General features: G+C 44.4%; 1 protein-coding gene across 2 annotated transcripts; it reads right to left on the reverse strand.

Annotated features, from left to right (window-relative positions):
- Window positions 1-9,154: 9,154 nt before the first annotated feature.
- LOC119405067 (F-box/WD repeat-containing protein 9) lies at window positions 9,155-23,749 on the reverse strand. 2 transcript variants are annotated; one of them, XM_037671827.2, is made up of 9 exons: window positions 23,580-23,749; window positions 22,882-23,085; window positions 21,119-21,258; window positions 18,529-18,651; window positions 17,379-17,491; window positions 14,507-14,750; window positions 12,489-12,608; window positions 11,374-11,538; window positions 9,155-9,926 (listed from the first exon to the last, which is right to left on the reverse strand). In XM_037671827.2, the coding sequence occupies exons 1-9, from the start codon at window positions 23,668-23,670 to the stop codon at window positions 9,840-9,842; spliced, it is 1,287 nt and encodes a 428-aa protein (XP_037527755.1). In that variant the 5' UTR covers window positions 23,671-23,749; the 3' UTR covers window positions 9,155-9,839. The 2 variants fall into 2 exon arrangements, with proteins under 2 accessions (XP_037527755.1, XP_037527758.1); XM_037671830.2 differs by lacking the exon at window positions 22,882-23,085 and having other exon boundaries at window positions 23,580-23,736.
- Window positions 23,750-25,002: the final 1,253 nt, after the last annotated feature.

Below are 25,002 nucleotides of genomic sequence, written 5' to 3' on the forward strand. Positions count from 1 at the left end.
AAACTACCTTTTGCAAACGTCTGTACGAGTTGCCCATGTTCTTGAAGACTGAAGTCTGTTGCCTTTCAAACATAGATTCTAATTCAGTGCAAACTCGGCTTACAAAACGTGCAGTGCGCCGCTAATTAGCACAACGGTTAGCAGAACACACTGTCAGTTTAGTTGCTGCAAGAGCGGAAAAATCTGTAGCAAGCAATGAGGGATCATATCGGTCGTTATCATCCTGATTTCTTGTGTAATGTTCAACGAATCGCACAAAGTTGCATGCTTTGATTGGCAACTGTCAAAACACTATGTCGTGCGAGAACATCTAAGTGTTGAAATTCTCGTAAAGGGCAAGGACATACCTGCCAACCCTCCCAATTTGTCCTGTCTTCCAGAACGTATGATTGTGGCTATAAATCTCCCTATGAACTACCTCAATCCATTTTCGAAAAAAAAAAGAAATCCAGTGATTAAAACAACACAAGCTTATTATGACACGCCAATGAAAAAGGGAACGCAGGGTCGCTGGCCGCTGCTGTTTCCCGTCGTCCACCGGGCTGTCCTCCTTTCACCAGTAACACACAAACATGCACACACCCCAACCGCTGACACTGCTGGGCATGTCACCCTTTTTATGGCCTAGTTCGGAGAGGGCACACTAACAGTAGAGAAGTTGGAACGCTTCTATAGTAACAGTGTTTCAGTCAGGCCTGCTTCAAATGTTCCAAGCCTACAGGTGTGGGGGCCGTATGCCCCACAATTTTGTTGACCGATCACGGGCGTTGCTCAAAATAATCTTTTTTTTCTGCCTCCCCCACCCTTGCCGCGAGTCTCCCGATTTCAGAAGTCCTTAGGTTGGCAAGTATGCAAGGAATTTTGGTTAGAGCGATTTTACGTAACGCTCGGGGTCATCTTTGAAAGATAAGCTTGCAAAAGTATATTCGTGGCATAACAGAAAGATTGACATGTACACATAAAACATTTCCTTTTGCACATTCTCCTTCCTGTAATGCCTTTCGACCCTTGAAATAAGGAACGTTAATATTTTAAAACACCTTTTTGCTGCGACAGCTATTTTATGAATGAGAGAAGAATCTTTTTCTCAAGGGGCTAATTTTTTTGTTGCGAAGTACAACAAAGTCAGCGAAATTGTAGTGTAGTAATTATTACATCAATTGAAATGAATTCAAGAGCTGAAAAATCACTCTTTCAGTCAGTGGGATCCGAATCCACAAGCGAATGACATGTCCGAGTTGCGTGTCAGATGCCCTACCAACTGAGCTACAACAGGAGGTGCTTCCCTCTCCACTTCATTGGGTATTGGGTACACATGTACTATGTTGGGTATACATGCAGTACAATTGCCTAGACTTCATTCTTCCAGCTACAAATGGCTTTGCAACATTGCGAGGTGATCATTTTTGAACAAAATATTGTGCTATAAACTTGAAAAAGCAGTGAATTTCCCTTGTGCTTTTCATCTCCTCACTGAACTTAACAATACTTTTTTTTTATGGCGCTAGCTTCAAACGACACAAGGCTATAACGTAGAAGTTGACCTCTCGTGGACACAAAATTGCGCCATCAAAGGTGTAACAAAAGTAGTCCAACAAATGAAAGAAAACCCTCATAAAAAGGTAGTAATGGTAAAAGGTCAATGGTGAGTGAAGAAAAATTTAGTTAGTCCCACGGACAGTTAATTAAAGCCTACTTAACCATTTGAAAGTTTTTGCCGTACATGTACGATGGCGGTTTACTGTCCCGCATTGTCTTTGCTGTACGGGTACATTTTCGAACCTCCATTTGAAATTTCGCACCGTAATGACAATGCATGCTCACTGGGAGGTGCTGCCCCCTCCTAGGACTTACAAGAAGCATTTGAAATGATTGTGCTACCATCTTCAGGAGATAAACAGAACCGATTTCTAGCTTCAGCACGTCGCGCGGTCTGGGGCAGCGCCCTTTCGTGGTTTTGGTTTAGCCGTGTGATCGCAACGGAGGCGCGCGACACTCGAATTTTATCTTTATCTACACTCCCTTGCAGGTGCGGCGGAAGTTGATTTCTATTTTTATCGGTGCTGCTTTTAGCTTGCTTATCACAGACGCTCACGGGGTATTCTTGCTCTCCTTGTTTACAGAGTTTACTCTGCTCAAGGCAGCCGCACACAGAGAAGATGCCGTGCGAGTGCTAACGCAACTCGTCACTCCGAGAGGAGAACGGATGCGTGCAGACTGCGATAAGGCGCTGTGCATAGACCCATGTTTCAAGGAATACCACGCTCTGAAACACTATTGAACATTTTGCTGTTCTGAGTGATGTAGACACCAAAATACTGTTCCTGATTTTTTTTTACAATTTATTCTCGACTTTACACATTTCGTACATTCAAAATGCGCAACAAAGTAATTTGATCAACTGGAAAAGTTTTTCGAAAAATTTTAATGTTTGCACTAAGTTGCGCAAAGCTTGGAGCAACGAGGCACGGCCCTTCACCGCTCGTACTCCCCGTTGACCGACGCGTCCAGCTTCGAGATGCGCGGCTTCCTCCTCGGGAGTACACACTTTCTTAGGGTGCCCCCATGGCTCTCTAGGTCTGCTCGCATGCCTGGATAGCCGAGTGGTTAGGACGCTCGCCTTCAGATCGAGGTACGTGGATTCGAATCCCGCCTTGTGAAGAATTTTTTTTTCGGCAAGAATTTTTTTATCTTTTTTTTTCTCTCTTCCCTTGATGTTCTTTTTTCTGCATTTCTTTCCCTCTATTTCTTTCTCATTTATTTCTGTGCTATGCTTTACTCTCTCCCCTTCTCCTTTCCCTCCTCCTCACCATCACATCTCTCCTCCTCATGCTCACTTCCCTTTCCAACCCCCCTGCCACACTAGTAGCGGTTAGTGGGATTTACCCAAAATCTGTGGCACATACCTGTTCGTGATGATAGTTTTGATAGTTTCTTCCTAGCTCTTCCGAACAGGTATGTGGCACATACCTGTTCGTGATGATAGTTTTGATAGTTTCTTCCTAGCTCTATTTGCAGCTTCGCTGCAAATAGAGCTAGGAAGACGGGGCTTGGGGTGTAGGTAAACCAATCAATCAATAACTTTGAATCATTAACATTGAAAAAGAGGAGACAGGACTAAATGCTAATGCAGCTTGATGAGGGTCCTGCCTCCTTATCCAAGACATCTGCAACAGTAAACCACGGTAGTGTTACAGTACACTTCATCTCAGTTGAGAGTAAGGGAAAAGAGTGGCGTCACTTGCTGCACTGCTATGCACGTGCCACTCCCTCCACTCTGATAGCGGGCCTCACTGGCACGGCTGCACCTGTGTACACTTCGCTGCATTTACGTGTTGTGCGTAGCATGCGCTCCTCACTGTGCTCTCGTGACAGTGTCCACAGTGTGCCCTCTCCTTCCTCCACTACTCTCCTTTCATTCGGCGCTCACTTGCGCCGATGTGTTTGGACCAGTGTTGCGGAATGGGCGCCTCCATTCCATTCCGGGGAATTAGAACTTGCCGCAATTCTATTCCTTTCAATTCCTCGGAATGAAAAAACTTAACTCATTCCCCACTCCGGGAATCACCGGGAAGTTAAATTCCATTCCTGTAATTCCTCAACGTAGGAAAGGCATCTTGATAGTTTTATCGAGTTAAAAATGAACATGCCCCATAAAGCTGATGTCATCAGATGCATTAAGGACTACAAAAGTACGCAAAACATGGTACCAAGGTCGAGAAATAGTAGCTTGGTGACATATCTCGTGCTGTACAACCACCCTACTAATTCCCATAGGGGAGTTCTCCCACTACCTATAGTATTTGCATGGTCAGCATGTTTGAATGAATGGTGATGTTTTAACATTGTTTAAGCTTAAATGTGTTAGTGCTAAAATGACGACATAGCGCTTTTTTTTTTGCTGACAAAAGTAGCATTCAAGAAGACTAAGCAGTTTTGCCATGCGTCTGGAGTGGTCGTGAATCAGGGCAGGGCAGAGATACTCGGAAAAGTATTCCGGAATACAGATATCGAAATACACGGACTGGAAGCCTAAAATACAGATACTGAGATACATTTTCCTTTACCGTAACAGGATATTTCAGCGATACTTTCGCAATAAGACGAAAAAAGTATTCCGGAATACAGATACAGCAATACAGATACTGGAATACTTTTTTTTATGTCAAGGATGCTCATACTTCTCGCATTTATAAGTGCAGCATAATGTTGTAAATAAAGTTCCAGTGCATTGAAACTTTCATTTATTTATTTCAGTACCTTCAGCGCCATTAAGGCATTACTGGGTGGGGGGGGGGGGGGGTGTTACAATGTACATAATTAGTAATAATGACATAATCACACGTATCGATTGCAATAAAAAGTACACTATTTCACAGCAACATTAACAAGCATTGGACACCGAAATCGACATATTTGGTGACAACAAAATGATCTATGCCAGAAATAGCATAGTTTAAGCAAATCACTCGAATCACTAATGAAAACCGGTGAAATGAGAAAAAGTAATCATTTATTTTGCACATAAGATCTGGTTTGCTGAGACGGTTGCTGTGTGAGCATCTCAAATAGGCTGTCTTCTAGACAGCGTCGGGTCGGCCTCAGAGCAAGACTCACGAAAGAGAAAAAAATCACAGCATATCCACGGGGTGAATGATGATGAGTGGGGCGAAGCTACGGAGGGAATCATCTGTAAACCGTGAAACTCTTCCGTGAAATGCGCCCAGTACATAATATAAAGAGTGTGAAACATCGTGTATATATTAAACATCAAACATTTATTGTACTGTTGGTTTACGTGGTCCCTTCATTATCACTTGTGATCGGTGAAATGCAAGGAAGAAGTCCGCTCCCGAGCGAAAGAGCGACCGCATTCCCCGCTCGCCCTGTGCGAATTAAAGGCAAGGCTAGAGGGAAGACAGGACGCGCGTTCCACGACGCGAGGTCGGTAGCATGCCCAACGAAAGCCAACGGAACGCGATCGTGCAAGTGCTCCGGCTTCGCATCGCCTCATGGTTCCATTTAGCGTCCCAAACCAAACATATTGCTCAAGGTGTGCCCTGCGTTTTTCGTAGAAATAATTTCTTTATCATGTACATTAAGACGAAAAGTTGAAAGCTCACTAGAGTGTATCGCCCGCAAAGTATGTCTTTTAGTGTGATTTAACTCTCGTACGGCAGGGTCCTCGCGCCGTTACCGGTCCACCTCGCCCGTTGACGATCGGGCGAGGTGGCTAAATACAACTACTACACTTTAAGAAAAACATCTGGCGTTCTTTCGTTCTGCTTTTACAAAACATCTGGCGTCTTTCGTTGGTTTATTTCATCAATCAACGGCGTTTTGAACAAAATTTTTATTGTTTAATCACGCACAGGAGAAATCTCACCAGGCACTACCTTGGAGGTAAACAATGGCTGCTAATGGCAATGAGAGACAGAAGAAGTCGGCTTTTAGCTAACACTTACACTTCTACTTCTACTAACGTTTCCTACTGGAACATGCCAATGGCTGCTAATGGGGAATGAGAGACAGAAGAATTCGGCTTTTAGTTAACGCGCACGCTGCGAACTTTTTATTGTTCAACAACGCACAGGAGAAATCTCCCACCGGCACCACCTTGGAGGTCAAAGCGTAAGACTTGTTACTCACTACTACGACCACGACGAGGGACGAACGGGTGCCGCCTTAAGGAGCTTCGCCCCTAAAAGTCTCTCTACCGCTGCAGACAATCACAAATCCATGTTATAGTAAATAAATACCGCCTTCGAGCAAGATAGCCCTGCAGCGTGGCGATATCTCTTCTCGGGTCATCTAGATACCGAAACACTTTGGCCCTGACGTGGGTTGTTGGCCCGGTCGGCGCCGGGTCAGACGGCTGAGGATTCCGCTGCCCATGTAGGCTGGCCCTAATTACCTATGCACAATGAAGCCGAATATGTAAATACATCACTATTCAGACATTGGCTTCCTAAAATCGCGTTCTTCGGGGGCGCTCCTGCCAGCTCTCCAAACAGACGTGGAAACAGCGACAGCTGCTCAGAGCGCCCATCAGAAACTACAGCGAGCACTCGTCGCCTGGGCCGAAAGGATCACTCTTCAATAATGCTGTCACCGCCACCGACGCTACCAGCACCCATTTCAACAAGCCGCAAGAGGCAAAGTCTGCTCCGGCGGTGGGGGAGCCTGGTATAAAAGACCGTTTCACGCTTGTAATCAATTAGGAACGCACCCTGACACGCGGCGAGGTGGCTGAAAGCATGAAAAAGATAGCCTTCTTCTAGTCACTTCCGCCGCAGCTACGGGAAGTGCCTTTGGAAGTGCCGCCGCTTTGAGAACTGAACACACGCAAAGCATTGTAAAGCCTCTGTTCCAAGGCGGTATTCGCGCGGGGGGTCACGAAGTAATCGCTTGCCACCAGAAAAAAATTAGACGTGCTGCACTGGCCTTGAGAGACAGCGACTTTCGTCGGCAGAGGCCGACAACACTGCCTTCGCGATTCTGCCGTCTGTGGCATCGCGAGCTTTACCACATGGGCCATTCTATGGCCACCATAGCCATTCTGTGCTTGAGGGAAACCATCACCGCCCTTTCTGTCGGCGACCGGCGGTGCGCCTTTGCTTGTCTTGGCACAAAAAACAAACAAAAAAAAACGTCATTCCCCCCTTGGAAACACGCCTCAGCTCATTTCCGACAAAAAAAAAATGTAACGAAATACCCGTGTTATTCATATTATCGCGATACAAACGATACACGTAAAAGTATTTCACTACTGAGATACAAATACATTTTTCAAATGTATCTCGATACAGAAATACAGATACTCAAAAGTATCTCTGAAATACTATCGTGATACTCTTGTATCACGATACTGCCCAGCCCTGTCGTGAATATGGAGAAAACTAAAATCTGGTTAATGGGGAACAAAACCCTCTAGATCTGCTGGTATTAGTTAGAACAGTGCACTGCTCGGGCACCTTGTGCCTTTGCATCGAATACGGAACACTGGGCCGCACTGCTCGTCAGCACTCACGCTTGTCAAGTGCGCCTCGCAAGCATGGATGGGGTGAGGAGAACTTTCTGCGTTCGCGTGCGCAGGTATGCAATGTCTTCCTTATCACAAAGGTAATTTACGTGTGTCAGGTACTAAACTGCTCATGAGATAAAGATCAGGCTGTGCATAGAGTATTCGCCACTTTCGTGTGGGGGTATCAATGGGAACCAACGCGCAGGGATAATTTGTTTCTCCCTTCAGTATCTACTGGGATAATGCATTTGTTTGTACACTAACTTATGCCTCAGTTTCTCTTTTAAAAATTGGCAGATCGTTCACACTTTACACCACACCTACCCTTGGCTCTGGCTAACTAAAGGTTGTGCGAATCGAGCGTGCTGGGAATCGAGAGCGCCCTCCCCTTTGGCGCCTCGTTCCCCAGCTGGCGCGTGTGCTGGCCCCGCGCGGCTCTAGTGCTGGGAACCGCCGTTAATCAGCGACATGGCTACCGTGGCTACGCCGCCAGGCCTTTTTGCTCGGTGCGAGCCATGCGTTGGTCTTCCCCGCACGAGCCACGTGTCCGAACTTGCCTGAGCATGCTCACGCCACCACGCGACCACGCTAGCCTACGTCACTGCGCTGTGCCTGTCCTTATTGGCCGCCAGTGACAACCCCCTTCCCCCGTGAGCTCGCTTCTGTCCGGCGCGGGCTTGCCCGCGTCAGATGCTCTCAGGCTGGCACGAGAGGTTGACGCGCTGCTCTAGCAGGCGGCTTCTCGTTCGTGTGCTCGACTGCTGCCCTTTGTGTGATAGTCATAGCGCCGCTGGCAAGCGTACTCAATCGGTCTTGCGGAGTTCCCTTGACGGCCTGCAAGCCCATGACTGTCGTATTGTGCTGCATCTTGGGTTAATAAACCCGTGTTGTTTGTTGACATCCTGCCCCGAATGCCTTTTCTGCGCCATGCCGGAGTCGACGAACCCGGCCGTAGCGTCTTTGTTCGCTGCGGCAGTGGAGAACGTCGCGTCCCTTGCCGGTCGCCTCGTAGGGTAAGCGTCTCGCAAACCTATCTCCACAAGGTGGACCTAGAGAATGCGCTGAGGCCTTCGACTTTGAAAAAACATGTACTCAAGCCTACATGACTAATTTGAGCATGATATTACAGTAGTAGCAATTAAGGGTGTAGCAAAATACGTTCCTCCCCAATGCCCTCTTTGCTTGGTGATGCGGACATGGTTATGTGCCGAGTCGTAGCAACTGAGCGAAGAAAAGATGCAAAGAAAAAGGATAACGATAATAATGAAATGATCCCACCCCGGAGCAGTGGGAGTGTGGGCTGACCAGCTCTCAGCTCAAGACTTCGGAGCAACATAGTCTATATAAGAACAGAATTGTAGTAGGCACGTGGCTTATAAATGTACCGTGCTTGTAATCAGTCAAGCCATTTTAAAAATACTGCTTTATTGTTAAATTCGAGGCTCTGACTTGGTAATGTTTGAAGTTTGAAAAACAGCACGTAGACGAAAACGTGCTCTATTTTCGGAAAAAGATGCAATTCCATTCCCATTCCATTCTCCAAGCGTTGTCCCCATTCCATTCTGGGGTCGCGAAAATGTGGAATGATTTCAGAGTCATTCCAATTCCGGAGTGGCAACTCCGCAACATTGGTTTGGATACCCCAGCGGATCCTGGAGGAGTAATATGCGTTGCACATTTGCACTCATTTGCACTGGCTTACGCTCAGTCTATTTGCGTACAATGGAGCTGAAAGACAGTCAACAACCAGGTCCTAGCAGACAGTGTGTGCTCACACAGTTCATCAGTTTACACAAAAGGTCCTTGAAGTTTTACCGAAACTGTACGTTCTGCACAGAGTTGCCATCACAGAAAATTAAACCAGCTAGTGTGATTACGTCCCTTAAGTACAGCTAAGGCGACGTACAATTTTTCTACTCTCTGTTCTTTCTCGCTACTATGCAAGCGTAATTTATGAACACAGCTTCATCAAATATTTTCCTGTAGCGTCCATTTACATAAAAAAGGCTGCGGGAAGGTCACATGCTTGTACGAGAACGTGCAACCGGAAATTACGCACTTCCATCAAGCGAACATCTTTCTACTAATGCCCTTATGAAGCGGACTCACGTGGCACAAAATAAGCCAGGGATAAGATTGTTTAAATGTTTTAATTATAAATATACAAACATCAAGATGAGTCTTGTGTTTCCTTGAAAAAGGAAGATTCGCACACAGATATGTAACTGTCGCTTGCAAATCATGCACTTACCGTCAGTAACAGGCTGGACGCTCGCGACAACAGCGAGTGAGTGTCTGTGTTGGTTCGAAACCTTCACAGATGAATCGCACAAACGATATTAAATAATATATACAGTGAAAAGCAACAACACCTTGGCAAAAGGCACAATGAACTTTTTGCATTGCTGGAACACGAACATTACTGCCATAACAAGTATGTTACGGCAGAAAAAGCAGCGTCTTGGTCCTCGTCTTGCGAAGCTAGCCACCTGGGTTATTGCTAATGCTTTCCTATCAACTGAATAAAGCCTGGGCTGGCATAAGCACAAGCTATCGTTCGATAGGTAACTTTTACATCAGAAATTCAGCGAAGTGTGCAAGACAAGCAAATTTTAAAATAACTTATGAAACAGAACATAAGTAGCGCCATTTGAAGTCGAAGTGCGAGCACGTCGCGAGTACAAGATAATTTACTACGGTTTTTACGCCTATTAAACACTCGCAATTTTTCATTTTAAATTCACGCTGGGCAGTCCTCGCGATGCGTTGCAACAAAAGGTCGGTATTATTATCGCGGGGCCAGTAATAGCGTTCATCACAGGATTCCAGTCTTGCATTTTGGGTGCCACACCTCGAGAAATTCCGAACCCACCGTTGCCAGCGTTCGGCCGTCAAAGTGGAACTGCACAAGAAAAGAGGTTGTGCAGCAAGTTATGAGAGAGGAGGAATAGAATTCAAGCCCGCGCTCGCGTTGTTTGACCCATTTTGCGCACCACAGTTCTCTGCAGAACTGGCTATGTGGGATCAATACTTACAAAGTACCAACTCTTAGTTTGTGCTCCAATTGGTCGTTTTTCACATTCGTTTTTACTCCCATGCTAGTGCATGGATCACGGAGCCTCACACACTAATACAGTAGACCAGGAGTACCCAAGCTCTCTGGCCTTGGAGAAATTGAACGGCTTTCTCCTGACTGCCACGGAACCCATAACATTTCTCTTAATGTACACCCATGAGCAAAGTATACGGACCATTGTCGTATGTATACCTTTGCCGTCTGCGCCATCTAGAAGCGAGCCGTCTGCTATTGAGAGCATTTCTCTGACAAATTCTGTCAGAGTAATGCTGTCGACAGCTATTCCGTCAAAGCGATGCTCTCGGCAGCAGACGGCTCGTGACTAAACGGTGTAGACAGCAATTTCAGCTCGCGCTTCCATGGTCCATATACTTTTGCTCACGGGTGTACTTTTAGTACGTCGAAAGTTGATACACCAGTCGTAAGGCTAAGCCTTAATGCCTGTGTAGCCGACAGCAGGCATGAAAAGATGCCTCTCGTGTGCATCAAAGCATTTGCTACACTTCTTTCTTGCAAAACTGACGTAGTGTGGTGGCAAACAGTGTGCGTAGAAACTGTGCCACATGAAGCCTGATGCGACATGAGCCGCAAATAATGTGCCTCACGTGCCCGTTTAAACAGTCGATATCTTCTGTATCTTGGCTTGCAGAATTTCCACTATGAGTTCCGCGCACTTGTTACAAACTGCAGTTGCGAGCATAAGCTACCAGTGCTTCACGTGCTCTGTCGCCACAGGTCCGCAAACTGCACTAATTTCATGGTGCGCGATATATGGCTACAAGTCTTTAGTGCCACTATCGTGTGGGTCTTTCGCTTCTCACAGACTCCGAACGTGAGAATGCGGTATGCGATCTTGTCTAAGTCAACGACCTCCTCCGACCCAAGGTCAATGTCGCGCATTAAACTACTTGTGCAAATTCTCAATATGTTGCCTTCCCAAGGAAACTAAAAAACGTTATTCACAGATGGTTCCGCTATACTTCTCCGACAGAGACGCTAGATCTATCCATCTATAATATTCAGTTTTCAGTTAAAACCTGAGAACAATTGTCTAAGAGGGAAAAGGGGTCTGAAAAGGATAAATTAGGTGCTAATGGGGGTATAATGGGAGCAGGTCACACTCGTTCTGACCGCACACGGTACCCTAAAATGCTCTTTACGGAACCCCAGGGTTCCGTGGAACCCAGTTTGAGAATTCATACTCTAGAAAGTTTACCAAGGTTAGGACTAAACAAACAACCACCTCACAAAAAAAAGGCACCCAGATGCTCACACGAGTCACTTGTTGCCATTCGGGGCCCCAGGCGATGACGGCCGGGTCAAGCGTTGGCTCCAGGGCAACCATAGGCACTTCGACAAACGACACCAGAACGCTCCCCAAGGTGTGCTGGATGCTGGACACCATGCCGCGAGGTTGTGTTGGAGGCACGTCCATTGTCTGAAGTTGAGAGCAACAATGAACTCATTCTAAGCAGTTTTCGAAATTTCCAACACCCGTAGTGGAAGGCTTTCAATGACATTTGGTCATTGTTGCAATGAAGTGACATATAGCACAAAAATACCACCTTGATTATACACCTCGAGTTCATAAGTGACTAGAATCACTTTCGATCAAACTTCGCTACTGAAATAAACAGCAGCAAATCACAAGACCTCGTTTGAGATTATGTTTCGCCATCTTTGTTAAGTGTGCCTCACCATGTCAGGCTTCGTCAGCCTTTTCAGCCTTTAGCCCCAGATTTCTCCTCCTTTTGTATGTTTTGTTTCCACAGTGTGCTTTACTACATAGCTTTGTTGCTTTTCTTTTTTGTACCTTTTTGTATCCTTAGTGACATGTTTTTATATTTCATATTTCACGATTCGTTTAATTGGTTCTAGTTTTACACATATACTACACACATGCAAGCACACGACACAGCTTATGCCTCGTTTTTCTGGAATATTATCCAAAGTATTCTTCATTTTATTTGCGTTGAATCTGTGCCCCATATGTAACGCCCTCAACCTGAGGGCCTTTGAAGTTAACCTAGAAGAACAAGTAACTACACAATATTAATTGAAATGATACATTTGCAACACGATGATATTGGCAAGAAATGTTTCATCAACTTCATTATATCTGCATTCGTTACATAAAGGTCTGGAATAAGTTGTGAATAGATGGGTACTTCGACTACCCTGAGATTTCAGCACACAAACATTTCTGCATACCGCATCTATTGGATTGCAATCAGTGCAGTTAGAAATTGAGCTTGCGGAACTAGCTCATAACAGAACAACACCAAGGCCATTGAGCTGCCAAAGTGGCAGCTTGTTTAAGCAGCAATGACAATCGGCCACCGTTCTCCTAATAAGGCAACTGGTTTGCAAGCACCGACAGTGGTTTACCTGGACAATCTTGGATGGATTCGATTTCATGTCGATGGTGTGGACGGTTCCACTCCGCATTCCCACCCAGAGTTGATGCGAGTCAAAGGACAAGGCAGTCGGGTTGTTCTGCTTAAAACGCTGCATCGAGAAAAAAAAATTTTTAAATACTCTTGGAACAGACCATGTGCGATGCAATAAAGGCAATAATGTCTTGCTAAGCGTCTGGACTATGCCATGTCGAAGTTGCACCAGGCATAAAAGGAGCTCAATGTGTATACGTATATATTTTATTTTTGTAGTGACAAGAGAACACTTTATGTACTAGTACAGATGCACCGTAAAAGCAGCAAGACAATTTTTGACTTATTTAGTTACACTGAATAACAACTCTTATCTGCGTTCGTTATACGGAGGTACTCTATTGTACTATACTGTGTGGCTGTTTACTGTATTGCTGTAGAGTAAAACAACTGGAAATTGAAAGTTTAGCGATGCTCACTGAGGCTCTATTCACCCACACAAACACACACACACACACACACACACACACACACACACACACACACACACACACACACACACACACACAAAGACGATAACGAAACAATGAAAAAGTGTACAACACACACACACACACTGTATACGGCAGCAGAATTAAAAACATGACAATACTGACAACAGTCGGTGAAACATGGGCAAACCTTAAAGCTTTGGCGGCATTCAATGTCATTCAAGTGGTTTCGGTGCAGTGCATAAAAAAATTTGGGGCCGCAGCACTTAGGATGGAATCCGCATGAAAACCCTGCGGTTTTGAAAAACTTAGATGGTGCGGTTTGAGAATGCTATGCTGTTCATTCAGGCATTCTCCACTAACAGTTCACCCTTTCATACATCAACAATGATTTCAATTTTCAGCCTCATTTTATTGGTTTTATTATGACAATGTTAGGATATTACTCCTTTTTACTTTGGCAGTAGTCAGTGCTGCAAACCACAGCTTACTGCCATTTTCTGTTCAGTCTAATATACTCCTTTTAACACCTGCACAGTAAAAAAAAAGGGGGGGGGGGCAGGACCTTAGACATTTAAGAGAAAAGCTATCTCTCTTGCATTAGTAAATTACCCTTCCATAATACGAAAAGCACCACTCCTGCTATTAGAAGCTGCTCAAAAAGCCAGAAACAATGCAAGAAGAAAAGATGGGTGGGGATGGAGTTTTGAAGTTCCCGCTCAACATGATATCAAAGATTTTGAAGGCATCTACTGAAGCCTCCACAATTCTTGTTAGCTAAAAATGAATCGCATTGCATTCTAAGGAAGCCAAAGACTTAATATAGCAAGTTTCAGAAGCTTTTGTAGAGTGACCATGGCCACAATATGAAAAAAAAAGTACTTCGAAATAAGTGACATCATGCTGATTTACCAGCACTGGGGTAACAGTGCCAAATTAGTTTTTAAAATTTAGCTTTGACCTTTGTTTTTCTCTCTCATATTGCAATTTGAAAATAGAGATATAATACACAGTTGTACATAAACAGAAGGAGGTCCCAAGGTTTATTCACCTTCGGCAGGACCTCCAGCATACATAAAATGGGTATAAACATCAAGCAAAAGCAAGGCAAATGAAGGAGAACATACATTATAAATGCAAACATATACTATAACTGCATTCAAATATGAGATATTGGTGGTCACAAGTAGCACAGCTTTACATAATTTTTTAAAGACATAAGAAAATTTCAGGTTTTCTTTAAATGTTCGCAAAGAAATTACAGATGAAGGAGAACATACATTATAAATGCAAACATATACTATAACTGCATTCAAATATGAGATATTGGTGGTCACAAGTAGCACAGCTTTACATAATTTTTTAAAGACATAAGAAAATTTCAGGTTTTCTTTAAATGTTCGCAAAGAAATTACAGGCTACGTACATTCTCCTAATAATAATAAAGAACCTGTGATTGCAAATGTAATAGAGTTCTCGAAAAATAACTACTAGTCAAAAACTTATATACTGCTTCACTGCTTACTATTCCCATGTCGGGCCTGAGCTGCCTTGTACGTCGATCGAAGGCGCAAAGCCGCGCCGTAACGGTGCCGGCGAGGATTGTTCTGTCATCGGCTGCCATGCACGTGATGACGCCCCTTGTGGGGCCGTAGAATGGCGTTGGTCCTCCAGGTTCCCTAAGATCGTATCGGTATATGGTCCCATCACAGCCGCCGAGCACCAGTTCTCCGTCAGAGCGGCAGATCGTCGTCACTGGTGCCCGGACACTGCAATGATAAGGACAAAAGGAAGGGTACAAAATGAATATATTACTTTAAAGTTTTCTTCGGTCTTCAGTACACATAGTATGTAGGTTCATACATTTTCAGTGCAGAAAAAGGTCCCATGATAAAATTCTTGCTTAATTCTTGTTATATGCTATTTATAGATTGTCTGCCTAAGGAGTGCTCTAGTTAATTAGGATATGTATGCTTTCTTTTTCCAATGAATGAATGGAACTGCTGTAGTGGGATCCCTCACAATGTTAAAGAAAATAACAATACTACCAAACAGCAAAATATAAATTCCTTGCATTAGTAAGAAATATTAATGCAGCAAAAATACAGGCAGTAGTTTTGCTGACAAATAATCGGATCACAACGGTGCAAAAGAGAATTTGTCAGCCTAAGACGACAGCGCTAAGGTTTTCTCTTGAATCACACGTTCCAATGAAATCACGATGGTTAAAAATGAAATCGTGAAGCTGATTTTTAAATGAAAATACAGAAACACCACACTTAAAATTATGGGGCAAGGAATTCCACAGTTTAACACAAAACTGACTCCTCAAGACCAACAGTTAGTTAGGACCTTGGGAAGTTGAATAAAACTTCAAGTCCGCGTGCAACGCAGTCACACCATAAGGTGTATGAGCGGCCTTTCAAGTGCATTCATCTTCTAAGAGGCAACAATATTTGACTGCTCAATTAGCAAATATGTAAACATTAAATTTAATTAGGTTAGCAATATTGAGTGCATTGAGCTTATGGTAAACAAGTTTGTTGGCTACACCATGTAAGAGGACATATGGCTTGATTTTCACATAACAGAATTAGACTGGCACAGTTTTCTGTTGCTTTATGGATGTAATGACAGCCAGAACAAGCAAATGAATACTGAAAGAATTCGTGCAGAAACTCCCTATTGGAAAATTCTCCGATAGAGCGCAGCATTGTTTGGAATCACTTGTGAAGCTTAAACCCAATTCTTTAAATCCAAGGCTATTGTAGTTTTAGAGGTAAGCAACTGAAAAGAATACCGTGCACACTATGCTGATCCTCCCAATAATCTCATTTTACCTGCAATCTTGTGTTTGGTGAAATAAATACACTACATGTGCTACACGCGTACGTTGTGATGATGAAGTGAGCACAAGTGGTGGTACAGCCGCTTGGCCTGTGAATTGAAAAAGACAAAGACCCAACTCTCGGTGTGGTTACACTAGGACTGCTGATCCCTTCACTGATATTAAGAAACACCATCATTGCTTTTGGTGGAGGTTCAGGGTAAGCCTTTGCCCTGGAACTCTGGAGCCGTAGTATTCCAACCACTGATACATGCGATACCGCTACATGCGATGCCGTGTACTGCGAGCGTGATCCACCACTATTCAGTGGCAGTGTTGATGTTGATGCTTGGCTTTCACTGCATGAATGCGTGAGCAAGCACAACTGATGGGACAGTGCCGCAAAACATACGAAGGTTATCCTTCATCTCGCATGATGCGGTCCCCCTTTGGTTTTGCAACCGCAATGCAAACACTTGCAGATTGGGCTGATCTTAGGACTGCTTTAGTGGACGTGTTTGGCCAGCCCTCCGTGTGAAAACATTGTACTGAACAGCGATTCTGGCGGCGAGCACGACAGCCAGAATCGACAGCAAAGAGAACTTCAGGAGTTACACAGGAAACGTCATTAATCTTTGTAACCGTCTGAATCCAATGATGACCAAAGATGGCAAAAACTGGCACATTCTGAAGAGCATTGCGGTCGACGCCATTTAAGTGTTGCTCACTAGCAATCCCACCACTGTTGATGCTGTTGTCCCTCGCTGTTAACGTTTTGATGAATTATGCTGACAATGGTCACTCGCTCGCTAAACAGTTCGTCATGGCGAAAGCCTTTCGACCTTTGCTGTCGGAATTGAAAGGGACGAAAACCCAAGTTTCAACATGACTACACTAGGACTGCTCAACGCTTCCCCGTTATTGATAAGCACTGTTGCAGTAGTACATCTTAGTCGTAATAAAGAAGGAAAGGGGATGGGCAAAGCATGTAATGAATAATGAGAAGGCAAGAAAACCAATAATCATTAAGACAGTGTGCCATACACACATCTAGAACACCTGGCGCATGTATATAAAGAAACTGCAACAGCGCCTGGTAGTTTTGGTTTGTAATAATCTACCAATATGGTGTATTACATACCAATTACTCAATCATTCGAATTCAGTTAATTCAGAATCCCTCATAATTAATAGAAAATTGCTGCAGCATTTCGCAAAACTTTCACAGACAATTTACAGGAACTAGTCGTAGCATCGCAAACATTACTAGAAGACAGGTTTTACTCAATTGCTGGTACAGCTGAAAAATTCTTGAACACGGGGTGTCGCTTGAGCCTTCTTCAAGGCTGCAACCATGAAGAAGACAAGATCGCTTGTCCAAACGTTGGCTACAGCGACACCCCGTGGTCAAGAATTTTTCATCTCCTGAAGCTTCCATTTTCCCCTGAGCCTCTGCCTCAGTTGTGAGTAACAGTTTTTAAGCACGAGGAGGCCTCTGCACTTGCAGATAGAGTGCACTGCACACAACACCATGCTACCAGCAGCAAGGAGCAAGACTGGACAAACTCACATGAAGGATTCGAGCCTATGAAGTCCACACTCGACGTCCCACAACTTGAACGTGCTGTCGAAGGAGCTGGTGAACAGCGTGCTGCCCACGCAGTGCAGAGCCCAAATCCAGCCCTGAGACAAGGAAACGGGCTCAACGCACAAAACAAGAAAGTTCTGTGCACTCAACACCAAACGCATGTCCTAGTGCCGTAACAAGCAAAGCTAGTACAGTAGATACACTGTGAACTTTTTCACATATAGAGTAGAACGTGGTTGATACATTCCCGTTGCATATGACTTTCTAATGCCGTTCGCGATATCGTTAGAAAGCAAAACTGCGCGGTCTTTTATTGAATTTGGATTACACTTTTCCTCGCACAGCACGTTTTTACCGAGTTTTTTCGAAAAAAGTATGAACGAGGTTCTGCTGTAAATGTATAGTTTCTTTTTTTCCGTTAATGTGCTGGTCAGAGCCCTCTAAACCCCAGAGAAAGCACTGCCAAGACCCAAAGTGGCTTAAATAATTTATTACAACAGCTTTTCTACAGCCATGGAGTTTTGGCTTTGTTTCCAAAAAGGTGACAGTATCATAATACTGCAGCTAATGACTAAGAGGTTTTGGATCTCCTTCCAGTTTGCGCAATCGCCTCCTATGTTTTAACTCTTATGAGGACCAAGCAAGCCGGAGCAAATGTTGGAAACATTGAAACGGGATACTTCTGTGCAACCACATTCTGTGTCGGGACATCGCAACAAAGCATAACCTCCAGAAAATGAAGCTGGCTGGAATAAATCTGTTACATTAAATCATTTAAGTAGGATTGGTAGCAATTTTTATATGCTTTCGGGGTCCCAGAGCTTCACTTAACGCTGGAAAATCAACAATTTGAGGTAGAAAACTACTACAGTTGCTATAGCAGGAAGTTGACGTTGCCACTTATCACACTTATCACGGTTACTACCAGTGCGCAGTGTTAGTCGTTGGCTTTGTTTTACTAGACAATGAGTTGGTTGTGTCACTGTCGCTTGCTTCACTTTTCTCCACACACAAGGAAACAGATCTCAAGAGCCTTGAGAGCCTTGGTCCTTGTTCTGTACACTCAATTTCATACATAACATATCTTGTGAAAACAATTGCTTTGACTGACTGATTAACTGATTGTACGCACATCGTGTGCGTCGGGGATCGAATGCAGGAGAAGGTCGTGCCCTTCAGCAGCAACGTCCTGGTCCCGGACATTCCAAATTTTCAGATCTCGATCACGAGATCCAGTGACACACGCAGAGCCATCCTGTAAGAACGCAGAAACAAATGACTAATCTTAATATCTGATGTTTGAAGAGAGATATAAAAAAAAAAGAGAAAAGAAAGAACAAAGGCAAGGGTACGTTAATAAGAAACGAAAACTCGGTTCGCTACATTACACTGGGTGCGGGAAATGACGAGGAAATACAAATAGAGCACATGGTCGACAATCATGGTTGTTCACAGAACAAGAGAAAAAGTTGACGCTATACTTGGCAACAATTTATCTTGGCAGAGGACATTTGTGTTACTACGCAAGTAGTCTGGCAGCTTGCAGGCGATTTCAATTTCAGTTTCGGTTGCACTTGCTCGCAGCATTCATCGAAGATTCAGGCTGACGTCACCTTACCCTGGCATAAACGTTGTTTGGACTGTTTGGACAGCCACTTTCTGTCACATTTCGAGTATATTATCTTTCGCGGAGAACGAAACGGCAAGTTTGTGGCCGCACATGGCCCAGCCGGCATCAGGGACGCCATGTTTACTGCGAAAACAGGTGTGCGGAAAACGTGGTGCTGTTCAAGAATTAAAAAAGGAAAAAATTTAAAGTCTACAATATTTTTTTTTTCTTCTCCCAACGGCTTCCCGCACTTGTTTTATTTTTATAATGAGAAAGCTTTATTTATTTGAGCTAGGTAACTATGAAAATTGGAAAATAAAAATAGGTACTATTTCATAGAGCGCTCTCAGGCAAGCGTTTTGGTTCCGTAGCTTCCACAGTGCTGCCAAGAAATGTTGGCGCCGAGTACAGTTACTGCTAAAGTTGCCAGTGCTGGTTTGTCATCATTAAGAATTACAAAAATGCCTACATAGCCCTCTGCTGCAATAGTTCATTAAGGCCAGTATCACAGAACTATTCGTTCTGTCAGCAGCCCGTCTTCAAAGCAAGCTAGCAGTTATGCAAGAGATCACCCGAGTACATTGAAGAATGTTATGCAATACTTGTTCCGAACTGCCTCCTTGTGACCCACAGTCATCACAAGCAACATCGCCAGTTGTTCCAATGTCAATGACTTTGTCAATGCTATACTCCTAGCCGCAGAATCTGTAGGGACTCTCCTACGTCCCGAAAAGTTCAACTGTGCACAGACCTATTTCTTATCAGGGACAGCGACACTTCCTTGCCACGTGCCATCATCGAAAATGCTGACACATTGCGAAGACGATGCCTAGAGCCACAGCTGCTCAATTCACTGAAGTCTGTGTGCATGACCCTTTGCATGGAGCATGGTCGATAGCACTGCAACACGGTAGCACACGAGTGCAGTCACGTGGTTTTATTTCATACTTTGCAGGGTTTCTTTAACTTAACAATATAAAAATACCACGATGAGCACTCCATGACAACAAACCATACGTCATTGGTTACATTCAGTCGTCGTTAACCCCTTGTTTTTAAATCCTTGGTTTTTGTTTACAACGTTTTTTTGCATTTTGCCCCATCAAAGTGCAGTTCCCATGGCCGGGAACTATACATGCATACCTGAACTTACCAGTGCAACGCCGCTGCTAAACTAGCACAATTCATGGCTCCTCCTTTTAACAAGCAATACGAACAAGAACGTCTAAAAATTTGGGGACCCTTAAGCTTCGCCTTTAAGATTTAAATGCGATAGCGAAATCCGGCCCCTAGTGCGCACTTCAACCACTAAGTGCATACTTATTAATGTGTATTGTTACACAAACGCACACAAACACGTGCGCGCGCGCAATTAATCTATAGTAATGGTACAGGTTTTCGATCTAAAGCACTTCCCTGTGCAAGAGTCGAGACATATTTCTCACAATGCCTCACAGATGGCAGCACATTATCTAACGTTTGCTGTTTGCTTGATCAACGCCTCCTCTAGAAAGCAGGCGTTGCCTTGATATTTTTTCCGCTAGATGAACATAGTTGTCGATTTTTGGAGATGTTTGAAAGTTCGTGTGTGTTTTTAGTGGCGATGGCTGCACTATCCCGGCTTTATTCGAAGCATGGCATCGCACGAAAAACGTAGTTTGATGGCCTCTCCAATGCGCCTACAAATCGCCGAATGGGCTCATTTTCGTCGTGACACCTGCCGAACAAAATGCGTAAAGGAGACTCCTTCCATTACATGGCATTTATGTAGTGTTTTTTTCCGAAGCTGTTGCAAGTAACATCGTGGCTTTGCGGTAGGACATCTGCTTGCCACACAAATGGCCCAGGTTCGATCCTCAATGGGACCGAAGATTTTTATTGTTTGTTTTATTTGCATCTTTCTCGATTTTTCGCTCACGGACGATTTTTCGTTCACAAGCATCGGTAGCGACGCCGTCACAGACACCGAAATTTCTGCGACACGAGCTCTCTAACGCTATTGCGTTAAAAGCAAAGTTGGCAATACTGCACTAAACAAACCATTTAACATCATACGCCGTTTCAGAAACCAACACTAACTACTTAGTAGAAGCCCATAAAATGCCTTACTTACATCTATCAACAGGACTGAGTGTATCAATCCAATGTGCGCGTCTGTAATATGAATGGATTTCATCTCGTCTTCCCAGTTGCTCCATTGCTTGAAGTGGCGCTCTCTTTCGACGCATGCTTCTTTCCAGTCAAAGCTTTCATCTAACATGAAGACAAGGTAAGTAAAAATTACAAACATGCTAATACAGACCAACTTGGCTGCTTGAAATGTGCCCGAAACACTTAAACTTCTTTCTTCTCTTACTTAGCAGGCAACGCTGCTCAAGCATGCAAGTAAACGAGTTCATAAAAGCCTCATTCCATGCACTTCACAGTGCAGTAAATTTTTTGATGCATCATTTTCCACATAATAACGACTTTCTATATCACTCAAGTAGAACTTGTAGGGGTCAAATCCAGTACGATAGACTCCACTTGAAACAGAACGCAGAGGCCAAAAAATATGTTCCGTTATCTGGAACACATTTTCACAGGTCTTACTTCAGTGAACACGGAGACTCATCTTTGTCAGAGCAGCACCTTACAAAGAGAAATACTCTTGTCGAAACTCCAGCTACACTCCTTGTTCAATGACTTTTCATCTTCTAGATGTTACGTGTTATGTCACATTGCATACCTCAACTTTTAACATCTGTCAACTCTTCGTGTGTGGGCCCTGCAACACTTTTCCAAGTAATCAACGAACGCCTTCATTAAAGGAGTTTATTGCCTCATGAATCGACTGATCCAAAATTTTTAGAATTTGTCAAGTACAAGCGGAGGCACAGGGTCGCACGCTTTAAGCGCCTTCTCTCTCCTTTCGTACCAGCGAGCATGCTGAAAGCTATGCAGCGGAGGGATGACAATGCGGGCAAGAACCTATGTCTGTCTGTAAGCGCGTGCCATGACTTTGAGCACTTTTCTTTTGTTCTTCAAACGCGTACGCTTACTTCCAGTGTGATTGCAAGCGAGCGCGCATGAATGTCATGGCATCCCACAGTGACCACGGTAACAATAGTCGGATACAGCATTAGAAGTCTGCAGCATTTCCTCCTCAAAGGCAGATGCACACAAGCCTGCACCAATGGGCACACAATCCGTACTGACGTCATGAGCCGGACGCCCGGTGACGTTGCCTGCGGAGAACGTTGCAGAGTGTGTGAACGGGACTATTTATTTAGTCGCGGAGGCAATCGGCTGCCGTGCTTCAGTCATCAGGGCGGGGCCCCTCCAGACTTCTTAAACTGTATCCGACAATAGGCAGCTCATGATCAAATCAGCGAATGGCTGTGGGCTTTGGGTTGATGGCACGGTATTTGGGTTTATGCCATCATTTGTCGAGAGAAGAGGGGGCAATTTCTAACTGACTGAGAATTAGTTGTAAATTCCAGGCCGCGTGCTGCACTACTATAATGGTTGGCTCACGCGTTCTCAGAAGCCTCGACTACTGGTCGGCAGCGTTTTCTGGCCATATTCAAAAAGTGTTGCCGGGCCCCTTTAAATTATGGCCTATCTTGCTAGTGTCGTGTTTGCACATGTTTTGTTGCACTGTATTTATGTCGACTCGCTTGGTTATGTGGCTGGTTTTCTTTATTATTACATTTGCAACTGCACTACTGCCTATCTTTTTCTTCCAATCAAACTTTTATTATGTACCTCTCCCAACCTACTTTTATTATGCACCTCTTCCTTCCTTATTAAATGTAAAGCCATTCATAGGGCCACCCAGAATAAAGGAAATTAAATGAAGCATGAAACAACACATTGCACTTTGGTGGAGCTCACCCGCCGGCACAGGGTACGGCTTCGGCCACCTGGCGATCAACTTCGCCTTCCAGAAGCTGGGATCGCTGAGGATCTGTGCGAAGCGAGTGCAGAGCTTTCCGATCACATCGGCCACGAACTGGGCGTCCAGCAAGGAAAATATCTTGAAGAGAATTTCGTTTGGCAGCGACTCGAGCGACGACTCTCCCAGTACGGGCATGGTACCTGGAACGTCGAATGAAATTCACAATTTCAACGCGCCCTGCGCACAAACGATGCATACGACAATTCTACAGCAACTCTACTAATCGGAACACCACTGTCGTAAACTGCAGCTAGAGCAGCCGCTTCACAATTGAACTAGTTTACCAGCGCAAGAGCGTGCGGTTGACGTCCATGTCAAATTCGATTAAATGTAAGGACACCGTACGCTCAAAACCATTTCCCAACTTAACCTTTCTTGCGAGCTGTCAGTGAGTCCTGGATATACGGCTTTCTGTTTGCCGCAAAAGGTGCGTTAAAACGATGCAACGGGAACGGCTGGAGTTACTGCGCGTTCCGGCGGCCAAATAATAAGCTGCAGAGGTTCGGTTTTTGGAGCGTGAAAGCCGAAACGTTAAAAGCGCAACTCCGTTGTGTGCCAGTACATATCAACAGAGCGAAACACTTCCCACGCGGGCTATGACAGAAAATGAACGAGTCAGGTGGACCGCACATACCTTGCTGCGAGCTGCCAAATTTGTTGCCGCAAATTAGGTGCACAGGGACGCCTAGCAACCGCCTCACATATTTGGAGAAGAGGAAAGGCATCAAATCAGCTGTGCTCTTCTTCTTCACCTACGTTCCCTGCCGAGAAAAGATCCGAAACAAACTTTGCATGCAACCGCCAGCGGCCCCTAGTTTTGAAAATGCCCTCTAAAACATGGCGGCCATGACGTCTCTTAAACATTTGAGAGCATTGCCTCCGAGACTGGTACCACATGCTGACATCTTAAATTCGTGCAAGTTCTAGCGTTTTGAAATGAGCGTAAATGACCATTAACGTAGTTATTGTCATTATTATATTAATTGTAATTAGTTGTTACTTGAAATAAGCCATGCTGCAAGCATTTTACTTTGTCCCGCGTTTCCTCAAGCAACTTCAAAACGCCCCAGCTTACTCATAGCTCCTTCGTCAATCGTCACACTAACCGACGATTCGCGTGCACAACAGTGAAACCGCACGCAAAAGCAGCTGGTTAAAAACAAAACAAAAAGAAACTCAACTTTCAAAAAGGAAACTATATGATCCTTGTGCAAACAGCACTCGACCTGCACTGCAAAGGGAGCCGTTTGCAAACCCACATCAATGCAGTAAAGCATCTTTGCTACTCTCTTTACACGTCTGGACTGGAACAACATTCCCACTGATATCGTAAACATTACTGATAAACACAACTTTTGTAAACTACAGCTAATATTGTACTTACAACCAGAAATTTTTTGCACTTCCTGGTTTTCTTGTTTCTTATGGCACGACAGCTAACATCGTCAAAGAAACGTTTGTACCGTATTTCTGTTGTCTATGCCAATCAATACGTTTGTTCCGTTTCCTATGTGCCATACTCCTACCGCACCCCACATGAAAGTTGTTGCGAGGTGAATAGAATTACAAAATCGTGACCAGTCACCTGATGCAAACAGACAATGCCTTTTCCAATCCCATTGTCCATTTCTAAGACGAATGATGAGATAGCCATAAATCTTGGACCTCAAGCTTGGCCTAACAACCACCTCAGTAGCACACACACATACATGTACTCTCAATGCAACCAAAATTAAGACTTATACCGTTACGTGGTAGTACGTGCCTATGTGAAAAGCCGTTGCAAGTTGAAGAGGGTGGTGAAGCGATGCAGGCATCGATCGACGGCGTCGCCCTGGGTCCAGTTTTATAACACCACATGTTCTCTCTGTATGCACTTGCTGTGAACGTTCTTCCTATAGTTGGTTTACAACCTAAAAATAAATGTAAGCTCCGCCCACAGCCGTCACTGCCCCGCCCAGAGAAAATTTGCATAGGCGCCCCTATCCAAATGCATTTCCTGATCTCCATGACGTCAAGCACCTTTAGCGTATTTCAGGTAGGTCCCATCCAGACAC

This window comes from Rhipicephalus sanguineus, chromosome 9 (assembly GCF_013339695.2).
Source record: "Rhipicephalus sanguineus isolate Rsan-2018 chromosome 9, BIME_Rsan_1.4, whole genome shotgun sequence".
Taxonomy (NCBI): Eukaryota; Metazoa; Arthropoda; class Arachnida; order Ixodida; family Ixodidae; genus Rhipicephalus; species Rhipicephalus sanguineus.